The 11,922-nt window shown below is 43.1% G+C and overlaps 1 protein-coding gene across 2 annotated transcripts in view; it reads left to right on the forward strand.

Moving 5' to 3' along the window:
• Window positions 1–4,150, forward strand: part of LOC112226895 (catenin delta-2) — a 103,392-nt gene extending 99,242 nt beyond the window's left edge. For both annotated transcript variants that reach the window (XM_024391549.1, XM_024391550.2), the window contains 3 exons: window positions 568–699; window positions 869–945; window positions 1,293–4,150. In XM_024391549.1, coding sequence (XP_024247317.1) covers window positions 568–699; window positions 869–945; window positions 1,293–1,544 — 461 coding nt within the window. In that variant the 3' untranslated portion in view covers window positions 1,545–4,150. The remainder of the gene's footprint in view (window positions 1–567; window positions 700–868; window positions 946–1,292) is intronic.
• Window positions 4,151–11,922: the final 7,772 nt, after the last annotated feature.

Raw genomic sequence — 11,922 nt, forward strand, 5'->3', positions numbered from 1 at the left:
GGCATAAGCTACGGACAACGAACACAGTTGCATTTTAACGATGGCAATTTGAATGCACAGAGATAGCGTGACGAGATCCTGAGGCCCATTGTTGTGCCATTCATCCGCCGCCATCACCTCATGTTTCAGCACGATAATACACTGCCCCATTTCACAAGGATCTGGACACAACTCCTGGAAGCTGAAAATGTTCCAGTTCTTCCATGGCCTGCATACTCACCAGACATGTCACCCATTGAGCGTGTTTGCGATGATTTGGATCGACGTGTACTACAGCGTAATGGTGGTCACACCAGATACTGACTGGTTTTCTGATCCACCCCCCTGCCTTTCTTTAAGGCATCTGTGATCAACAGATGTATATCTGTTGTCCCAGTCATGTGAAATCCATAGGTTAGGGCCTAATGAATCTATTTCAATTGACTTATTTCCGTATATATGAACTGTAACTCAGTAAAATGTTGCGTTTATATTTTTGTTTAGTGTACATGACAAAGGGGCTCAAGTGAATGCCAAACGTCTTTTACAGCTAATCATATACTTGATGTGTAATCTGTGTGTTTGCAGCAAGTGCCCCTGCCTCTCCCCGAGAGATGATCAGCATTAAGGAGAGGAAGACCGACTACGAATCAACGGGCACCAATGCCAGTTACCATGGCAACAAGGGTGAGCACACTTCGAGGAAAGATGCCATGGCAGGTAGGAAGGAATTTCAGGGCCTCCGTCAGCTTCCTCCTCGTTTCTGGAGTCAGTGTGTTTTCATCAGATGATGTGTACTCTAAAACCAGTGTGAAGGCTTTTTGTCATTTCATAATAATCAGCTTGGCAACAATAACCACATACCTCTCTGTTTCTCTCCCACCGGTAGTTCAAATTTCAAGTGGAACCTCAACATTGTTCCGAGGTGCCTATGTCTCTCCAAGTGATGACATCAAACACAACCAGGTAAGGTTTGAAGAAATTACTTGATATCATTGCAAGAGCAACGTTCTCTGCTAGGTAAACTCTTATAAAAAAGGGGAGCAAAAGGGTTCTTCGGCTGTCCCCATAGGAGAACCCTTTTTGGTTCCAGGTAGAACCCTTTTTGGTTCCAGGTATAACTCTTTTGGGTTCCATGTAGAACCCTCTGTGTAAAGGATTCTACCTGGAACTCAAAAGGGTTCTTCAAATGGTTCTCCAATGGGGACAGCCGAAGAACCCATTTAGGTTCTACATAGCACCTTTTTTTCGAAGAGTCTACTGTCTTACCAGTAGCAGAGTAGTGCTCTAACCTCTGTGTGTGTTCTCTTTAGGTCCCTTCCCAGGGCCCCAACCCAGGCCAGGAGCCCTACCCTCCGTTCCAAAACCCTCCTGGAGTACAGTTTGAGGAGGCATTCTACGAGGACCAAGTGCACCAACGCCCTCCTCAGGCCACAGACTTGAACATGCACCTGGGCCTCAAGTCCACCGGCAACTACGTGGACTTCTACTCAGCATCCCGCCCATACAGTGAACTCAACTATGAGACCAGTCACTACCCGGCCTCCCCGGACTCCTGGGTCTAGTGGACTATAGAGGAAGGACTCGTCGTCAGCAGTGTGCTGGGATAGGGGGAGAGGAGCCGAAAGAGAGAGTAAGACAAAAAGGCCACGCATGCTTGCATGCACAACACAAGACATTTCTTCAGCGAGTTTAGTTTGTCCTAGAGAGCGATGTCCCACGCCCATGTGTCTTTGAAGAAAGAAGGAGAGAGAGAGACCGTCACAGAGCAGAAGGGATAGAAAGAGAGAGTCAGAAAGTTAGGAGGAGGGAGGGAAAGAGAGAGAGGAAGAAATAAAGAGTATGATCTTGTAAGGAAACGACTCACAAAAGGCAAAAGGAAGGTGTTAAATGATGGGGTCACCGCCAGAAGCTTGATGCATTGAAGTGTGAGGAGCGGAATATTCTGGAGATAAGCAGGAGTATTCTAGACAGAAGACAACTGTAAATATGTGGTATAGTAAAGAGATTAGTGTGTGAAGCACAAGAAAATGAAGAGTCATACACAAGCTAGAGAATAGTTGTCAGTCACAAACTCTTATTAGGATTAATTTACGGCTTCAACCTGTGTTGTATGTAAGGAGTGTCCTCTCACGGGCAAAGGAATTGCTTCTAGACTTTGTATCTTTTGATTTGTTACAATTCTTTTTTTATTTGTACTTTTTTAATTCCGAATTCTGGTGTTAAGTATTTGATGTACATTACAGAGATACAAGTGCATTGTGTATATTACACAAAGACCTGTGTCCCTTCCCTCAGTGTCTCAACAGAACGTCAACCTGTCTGTTACATTCTGGGGGGAGAATGGAGTGGTACAATGTCTGCGCACAAACAAACAAATACGAGCAAATGTGTTTTAGCAGCAAAATTAAGAAATAATGTTAAAGTTCTGGCTAATCTGATGTGAATTGGTGGAACTAAGCATCTCAACAGCATCATTCTACTCCCTTGGTGCTCTTCCACTGCCTAAAACAGTTTACGGAGGGACTGTAGATATACTCAAAATACTTTTTATTTCCTACACGCCATGTCATTTTGTTTGTCCAACCATATCTACATGAAAACAAGTTTGTTCCTCCACACGCCTCCAAGTGAACTGTGCTCATGGTCCCTTTTTAAATGTGCCAAACGTGTTTATCTCCAAGCCGAGGGGTAACGTTGAACTTCTGTTGAAGTTTACATTCAACAGCAAGTCGTTGGTTCTAACAATCCCAGTTTGTAAATGCTTTTTTTAACGTGTTTTAATGGAATAAAGCTATATATACACTGTAACAAGACTGGAACATTACCAGGAGACGAAAATTAGATCTTTGAGAGCTTAATTCCCTCCAAAGATGTACAAATTAGTTGGGTCTGTGTTGTAAAATAATCAATGTTTGAGAAAAATGTGTTTTCTTTTCCAGAGAGGGTTGGCAATCATGTTCATGGTAGACTGTTAATAGAGTATGAATATATATTATATAAATATAAATATATACTTTTTATGTGCAGTTGTGGATGTCACTTAAAGCAGCAACATTATGGAAGAGACTTGTAAAAAATATATATTTGTTCACCTTCATTTTCTGGTCTACACACTAAAATGTTGACTTTGTGTAGTCATGTTGTTGCTATGTGAAATAGGGGAGACCAGGAGCGGAATATCCACAGAGATACAGAAGTTGTCACAGACCTCGTTTCGACAAGAAAAGGTACTAAAAGTTACAGCTACAGATTTTTTTGTATTTTGGTGTTTACAGAATGTATTTAGCTACTTCAAATCCCTAGCTTTGAATATTGAAATTGTCACAGGTGAATGTCTTTCACCACCTTCTAAGAAAATGATCCGCTTGATCCTTATTGGATTCCCTCAAACTTCTCAATATCAGTGGGGTGTACAGTTATCAACAATAGAGCTTGATGATCCAGTGTGTGTGTTTCTGTCAAAGAGATGGAAACGGAATGAAAGTGGCTTTCCCCAGTAGGACAAACGGTTCCATAGCGAGCCCTCCTTTGAGGAAATGTTTCAATAACATTGTGGCAACCTAGATAAACAAATATTTAATTGCCCAGTAATGCATGAATAGCTCTTCTTTCAGTCAATGTTAAACAAAATGGTGGTAGGCTACACACTAAAGCTGAATTGAGGAGAAAACGGTCACACTTTATTTAGATAGCAAGCAGTTGTTTATCAACAGATAGACTTAAGGTTAGGGTAAGGGTTAAGTTTAGGGTTAGGATAAGGGTTGAGATTAAAGCTAGGGTTAGTAGATAGTCTGTAGAGCATCTACAGATGGACTATCCAAATAAAGTGTTCCCAAAAAAAAAAAATCTTAAAAGTTGTGACAACAAGCCCTGGTCTCCCCTACATATCATTTATAAATCTCTCGGTCATCTTCAGATGCTTGAACAATGAATAAATGATGCAAAACCCAAATTGTTCAACATATCCTACAATGATCCCCTTCTCATTAGTTAGCATCTGAAAACAGACACAGTCCTTGTGAAAAGTAGGCATACCTGACAAAGTGTATTGAACTGTGTCAGTAACCTTTTTGTTGCTAGACAACGTGTTTTAAAGACTTGTGAAACTTTTTATTGTCTCAACAGATTGCAACTGCTACAAACATATAAACTGACCATCTAAGATTGACTGTTTTGAGGGTTGTTTGTTCGTTACCAATATCTATTTGTGTGTGGTCTGCCTGTGCTCTCTGTGTTATAAAACCTTTGGTTCAGCCAGAAGAATTATGTTTACTCCTCTACATGAATATGCTCATTCAGTTTAGTGAAATATTTCTTAAATGTTTCTTTTGAAGTAATTGATTTCAGCTCAAATACAAAAGAAGTTTGATCTGCAATGAGAGCCCATTTTCATCTCGTTGTGGATGAGACAATGCCCTTTGTGTCTTCAGTGTTGATTTGACAAATTGATATTCCAGATTCAGAACATAGTGTTTTCTTAATGTTCCCTGTAACCAAGGGAAACAGCCCACTGGGCAAAAACTGGTTGAATCAACGTGGTTTCCACGTCATTGCAATAAAAAAATGTAATGTGATGACATTGAATCAATGTGGAAAACTGACTGGATTTGCAAAAAGTAATCAACGTTTGGGAATTTGTTTTTTTTTCCCACCCAACTTTTATCCTAAATCCAATTACATGGTGACATGTTTTGTTGATTTCACATTGAATTCACGTTAGTTGACAAATCAACCAAAATCATATCAAAACTAGATGTTGAAATGACATTTGTACCAGGTATGAAACAGGTGTAAATGTCTGGAATAAAAAGTTGTGAGATTTTCATTAACATTCCAATCAGACACAATATTCGTTCAGTGCAGTGAACTCTTTCCTTTGTAGCTTGGAATCTGTTAATTCAAAATGAATTAATTTTTATTAGACGTGCTGAAGGTTACAACAGCATGGTGCAGTTACTTTGAGAGGGGGGTTGTATAAAGAATTAGTTTTCCGTATTTCAATCTACAATGCTTATTTATTTCCTATTCCAAAGGCCTACTGAAGAGTTTCACACCAATTAGTGACTGATAGAAATCCTCCACAGCCAGCCCAGGCAGGGGACTGAGGGCGGCAGACTGAGTGAGGGGTGCCCTTACAGTTTCTCTCTAATTGTTTTCTCTGTGACATTGAGTTGAGGTAATGCTGACAGGTCTGTGTGAGATTACCACTGTGATAGGTGTTAATTACCAGGCTGCAGGCCTAGTTGGGTAATGTTAAGCCTGAGGTTACCGTCCATGCCCATCGTCATGCCACCGGGGTGCCCATCAGAAATATGCTGTATACACTGCCTGTATACACTGCCTGGCCTATATCTATACATCTCCATGAGAAATGCTCCCAAAACTTCTCTCTAAAAGCTAAGAATATAGATTATGAATGGATGAAGGGAAGCACAAGTAGGCCTAGTGCTGCTTCTGTGAAAATGCTCAAATTTCTCACCAGTGTGCCAGATACAGCATTTTGTATAGCTGAAAAGAAGCGATCTAAGCTTCTAAAAAGTAAGAGATGGAATATTTCATCGTCGCATTACATTTTAATTGCTTCGCTAATCCTGGGAGAATCCATCACTATGAGGACAGTCTACTGGGAAGGAGCATGCAGTGTGTAGCCTATGTCAACCTCAAAAGCTTAGAAGAGTCTGCAGTGCCCTCTACTGGGTATTAGTGACTCATGCAGGTCAGGTCTGCCATTTTACTCTGCAAGGCCCAGTACTACTCCTGTGATGCACGCTGTAGGTATTGATACCGATGCAGGCCGAAATGTACTGACTGCATGGCCCATGAATTTGATATTAGTTTGGAACAGAAAACAACATTTTCTCTCTTCGTAAATGTGAAACATGCTAATATGATGTAACACTGTGATTATGCAAGTACTGTATGTGGGGCTGCAGAGAATATAGAGCAGTTATATAATCACCTGGACCATTTTTATATTCTATTATATTCATGTGGAGGGGCACCTATTTGTGTGGATTGTCTTCTTAACATAGACAAGTATCATAAAAAAAACAACGTAAAATAGCCTTCTGACTTAGTAAGCCAAATAGTTTACTTTTAATCTCCAGCACCACTCCAACATCAATGTGAAAATGGCGTGTTTCTATATTTTTTGTTAATAAAAAAGAAGACAAGCGTTTCCAATGACATCATCAACCAATTAGTAGGCAATTCCTACTCATAATGAGTTAAAATCACGATGCACACCGATGATGTCATTGGAAACACTTATTTACCTCTCTCTTTTTACTACAATACATAGAAATGCACCATTTTCACATATGTTGATGTTGGCGTGGTGCTGGAGATGATGAATTTTTTATTATTTTTTCCGTTTAAGCCTTGTTAACATTGGCAGTTTGAAGTGACTATTTGTTTGAAGTGACTATTTGTTTGAAGTGACTATTTGTTTGAAGTGACTATTTGTTTGCATATCCGATAAAAATCTGTTATTTTCCCTTCGCTCTGGACAGCCAAAAAGCACATGGAAAAGGATATTTCAAGCCACATTTCAAACCATCTTCGTGGGTGGTTCGAAATTCGATTCAAATCTGATTCCTGGCAGTGCGACTTGTATGATTTATTTGCCCTAAAAGTCGTTTTTAGACTGTTATTTGGCATATCTTGTTACTTGCTAGCTACTCTACTGACGGTCTGACAAGAACATGTGCTAGCTAACTAGCTTTTAATTGTTTACAAAGAAAATTTGTAAATATGCTAGAAAGATAAACAACTACTTAGCTAGTTAGTTGACTGCTGTGGCTAGCCAAAAAGTACATGTTTTTAAAAGTTGGATCATCTTATCCTTTGAGGCTTTAAAAGGGTTCTTACATTATGATTTTGAACATTCAAAGCAACTTGGAAAATCCATGGCAACATTGTTGTCACCTTGGCTTGCTACATAACTTCTGAGTGATAGGAAGCACAAGCACCACCACCAGTCAGCCCATACCACTGCACACACACACCCGTCATTACTTTGACAACTACCATCGCCATGTCAGCAAATCACTGCTGTCTGAACACACACACATCCGATTTGGACACTCGATGTTTGGACAGTCAGTATTCCAAAATGGATCTGAAAACTGATTTCGCATTAAGGCCTGCAGTGTGAACAAGGCTTTAGAGACCTACAAGTAACTGCCAAAATAAAGGAAACACTTGAGTAAATGAGGGATACAAAGTATATTGAAAGCTGGTGCTTCCCCACAGGTGTGGTTCCTGAGTTAATGCTTAGGGTCATGTATAAAAATGACCAGTTTCCCATTATTTTGGCTACCATGGCTAGAAGAAGAGATCTCAGTGACTTTGAAAGAGACACTGTGTGTCAGTTACCTGATCTGAACCCAATTGAACACATGGGAGAATCTGGAGCAACACCTGAGAGAGCATTTAACATCACCATCAAGAAAACACAAAATTATGGAATTTCTCGTGATAGAATGGTGTCGCATCCCTCCAATAGAGTTCCAGGCACTTGTAGAATCTATGCTAAGACGCATCGGAGCTGTTCTGGCGGCTTGTGGTGGCCCAACGCCCTATTAAGATGCTTTATGTTGGTGTTTCCTTTATTTTGGCAGTTACCTGTACATCACCTATTCATTGCATTGAGTTCATCTTGAGGAACATTTTGAATTGCCCGGTCAAACAGTTAATTTACATTCTTCCAGCCAAATCTACCTGAATGAGTACCCACTGGGCATACAGACAGATGCTCATTTGGCACCGGAATGTTCCACTCTGCATCGCTCAGTGTTCTTTTTGGCATAGCTTTAGCAGCCCCTGCTCTGCTTGCTTAATGTGAAGAATGTCCCACCTGTGGGCTAGCCCATGTTGGGTTTGGAGTGGGCTAGCCCGTATTGGGTTGGTGTGGGCCAGCATGGGTTTGGCTGATGTAGGCTAGACCATGTTGGGCTGATGTGAGATTGGTGTGGGCAAGGGCTTTCCCACCTGTCCTGCCATCCCAGCAAACATGACCCCATTGGCCCCATATGGGTATTCGGTTGGCAAAGTGAGCACGGGCTAACACACAAGCCCAACAACATGTGCTATCCCAATATGGCTGGCTGATGTGGGATTGCTGTGGGCTAGCCTTTGTTGGGCTGGTGTGGGCTTGTGGGCAGTGAATACCCACATGGAACCAATGGGGTCATGTTTGCTGGGATGGCAGGACAGGTGGGAAAGCCCTTGCCCACACCAATCTCACATCAGTCCAACATGGTCTAGCCTACATCAGCCAAACACATGCTGGCCCACACCAACCTAACACGGGCTAGCCCACTCCAAACCCAACACAGGCTAGCCCACACTAGCCCAACATGGGCCAGCCAACAACAAGCCCAACAGGGGCCAGCCCACACCAAGCCCAACAGCGGCCAGCCCACACCAAGCCCAACAGGGACAAGCCCACACTGAGCCCAAGACGGGCCAGCCCAACACTGGCCATCCCACACCAGCCCAACTGGGGCCAGCCCACACCAGCCCAACAGGGGCCAGCCCACACCAAGCCCAACAGGGGCCAGCCCACACCAAGCCCAACAGGGGCCAGCCCACACCGAGCCCAACAAGAGAGTTCAGAGTTTTTGGGGGCATGGTTTGCACACAGTTATTTTTGTGCAATTGTTACTGAAAGTGTTCTAACAGTTTATGGGTTCAGTTTTTTTAGATATATATATTTTATCTTGTACACTGCCAAATCTTAAAATACTTTAAAAAGTACATTTGACATATGAGAAACTGAAATTTCTCATATATATATATATATATATATATATACTGCTCAAATAAATAAAGGGAACACTTAAACAACACAATGTAACTCCAATCACACTTCTGTGAAATCAAACTGTCCACTTAGGAAGCAACACTGATTGACAATAAATTTCACATGCTGTTGCGAAAATGGAATAGACAACAGGTGGAAATTATAGGCAATTAGCAAGACACCCCCAATAAAGGAGTGGTTCTGCAGGTGGTGACCACAGACCACTTCTCAGTTCCTATGCTTCCTGGCTGATGTTTTGGTCACTTTTGAATGCTGGCGGTGCTTTCACTCTAGTGGTAGCATGAGACGGAGTCTACAACCCACACAAGTGGCTCAGGTAATGCAGCTCATCCAGGATGGCACATCAATGTGAGCTGTGGCAAGAAGGTTTGCTGTGTCTGTCACTCTAGTGGTAGCATGAGACGGAGTCTACAACCCACACAAGTGGCTCAGGTAATGCAGCTCATCCAGGATGGCACATCAATGCGAGCTGTGGCAAGAAGGTTTGCTGTGTCTGTCAGCGTAGTGTCCAGAGCATGGAGGCGCTACCAGGAGACAGGCCAGTACATCAGGAGACGTGGAAGAGGCCATAGGATGGCAGCAACCCAGCAGCAGGACCGCTATCTCCGCCTTTGTGTAAGGTGGATCAGGAGGAGCACTGCCAGAGCCCTGCAAAATGACCTCCAGCAGGCCACAAATGTGCATGTGTCTGCTCAAACGGTCAGAAACAGACTCCATGAGGGTGATATGAGGGCCCGACGTCCACAGGTGTGCGTCCACAGATGTGCTTACAGCCCAACACCGTGCAGGACGTTTGGCATTTGCCAGAGAACACCAAGATTGGCAAATTCGCCACTGGCGCCCTGTGCTCTTCACAGATGAAAGCAGGTTCACACTGAGCACATGTGACAGACGTGACAGAGTCTGGAGACGCCGTGGAGAACGTTCTGCTGCCTGCAACATCCTCCAGCATGACCGGTTTGGCGGTGGGTCAGTCATGGTGTGGGGTGGCATTTCTTTGGGGCCGCACAGCCCTCCATGTGCTCGCCAGAGGTAGCCTGACTGCCATTAGGTACCGAGATGAGATCCTCAGACCCCTTGTGAGACCATATGCTGGTGCGGTTGGCCCTGGGTTCCTCCTAATGCAAGACAATGCTAGACCTCATGTGGCTGGAGTGTGTCAGCAGTTCCTGCAAGAGGAAGGCATTGATGCTATGGACTGGCCTGCCCGTTCCCGAGACCTGAATCCAATTGAGCACATCTGGGACATCATGTCTCGCTCCATCCACCAACGCCACGTTGCACCACAGACTGTCCAGGAGTTGGCGGATGCTTTAGTCCAGGTCTGGGAGGAGATCCCTCAGGAGACCATCCGCCACCTCTTCAGGAGCATGCCCAGGAGGCACGTGGAGGCCACACACACTACTGAGCCTCATTTTGACTTGTTTTAAGGACATTACATCAAAGTTGGATCAGCCTGTAGTGTGGTTTTCCACTTTAATTTTGAGTGTGACTCCAAATCCAGACCTCCATGGGTTGATACATTTGATTTCCATTGATAATTTTTGTGTGATTTTGTTGTCAGCACATTCAACTATGTAAAGAAAAAAGTATTTAATAAGAATATTTCATTCAGATCTAGGATCTAGGATGTGTTATTTTAGTGTTCCCTTTATTTTTTTGAGCAGTGTATATTTGATAGTAATAACTTGGTTGCCATTCTGATACAATGTATCTTGTTCCTAATAGAGGCTTGAAAATATGCAATTTATGTATTGAATTGAAAGTTTCATAAATATATTATAAATAAATAAATTCCTATTAAATAGCAAAGGCGCATCGACCCAATGTGGGCAGCCTACATGGGGCCAATATTTTAGCCCGCATTGTGCCCACATCTTGCCAATGTGGACATGTTTGCTGGGATATCTATGTGGTGGAATGCCAATACCCTGCAGTAGACTCTGTTTTGCTCCTTCAGTGTTACAGTAGAAATTGCTATCATCTACCCTCTCCTTATCTTATATGTCATGTGAGGCTCAGTTGGTAGAGCATGGTGCTTGCAACGCCAGGGTTGTGGGTTCAATTCCCACAGGCGACCAGTATGAAAATGTATGCATAAGTCGCTCTGGATAAGTGTCTGTGAAATGTAAATATATATTCATTATCACATCAGATCACCATATATAAAGTAAGCAGCCTTGTCCAAGCCAGAATAGGGCAGGAGCCTATTGCCTGTTTCTGTAAATCTATAGCGTGCTGTTCAGTGATTTGTGAGACTCAGAACAGAGACATACAGGTAACTGCCAAAATAAAGGAAACACTTTGGTAAATGAGGGATATAAAGCACACTATATATACAAAGTATGTGGACATCCCTTCAAATGAGTGGATTCAGCTATTTCAGCCACACCTGTTGCTGACAGGTGTATACAATTGAGCACACCGCCATGCAATCTCCACAGACAAACACTGGCAGGTGAATGGCCTTACTGAAGAGCTCAGTGACTTTCAATGTGGCATCGTCATAGGATGCTAACTTTCCAACAAGTCAGTTCATCAAATTTCTGCCATGCTAAAGCTGTCCCAGTCAACTGTAAGTGCTGTTATTGTGAAGTGCGTAGTGTGTAGAAATCGTCTGTCCTCGGTTGTAACACTCACTACCGAATTCCTAAACTGCCTCTGGAAGCACCGTCAGCACAATAACTGTTCGTCAGGAGCTTCATGAAATGGGTTTCCTTGGCCAAGCAGCTGCACACAAGCCTAAGATCCCCATGTGCAATACCAAACGATGGCTGGAGTGGTGTAAAGCTCGCCGCCATAGGACTCTGGAGCGGTGGAAATTCGTTCTCAGAAGTGATGAATCACACTTCACCACCTGGCAGTCCGACGAACAAATCTGGGTTTGACTGCTTGCACAAAGCCCTGACCCATCGAACACCTTTGGATGAATTGGAACTCCGACTGCATGTCAGGTCCAATCGCCCAACATCAGTGCCCAACAGAACTAATGCTCTTGTCGCTGAATGGAAGCAAGTCCCCACAGCAATGTTCCAACATCTAGTGGAAATCCTTCCCAGAAGAGTGGAGGCTGTTATAGCAGCAAAGGGAGGACCAACTCCATATTAATGCCC

Source organism: Oncorhynchus tshawytscha, linkage group LG28 (genome assembly GCF_018296145.1).
Source record: "Oncorhynchus tshawytscha isolate Ot180627B linkage group LG28, Otsh_v2.0, whole genome shotgun sequence".
Lineage (NCBI taxonomy): Eukaryota > Metazoa > Chordata > Actinopteri > Salmoniformes > Salmonidae > Oncorhynchus > Oncorhynchus tshawytscha.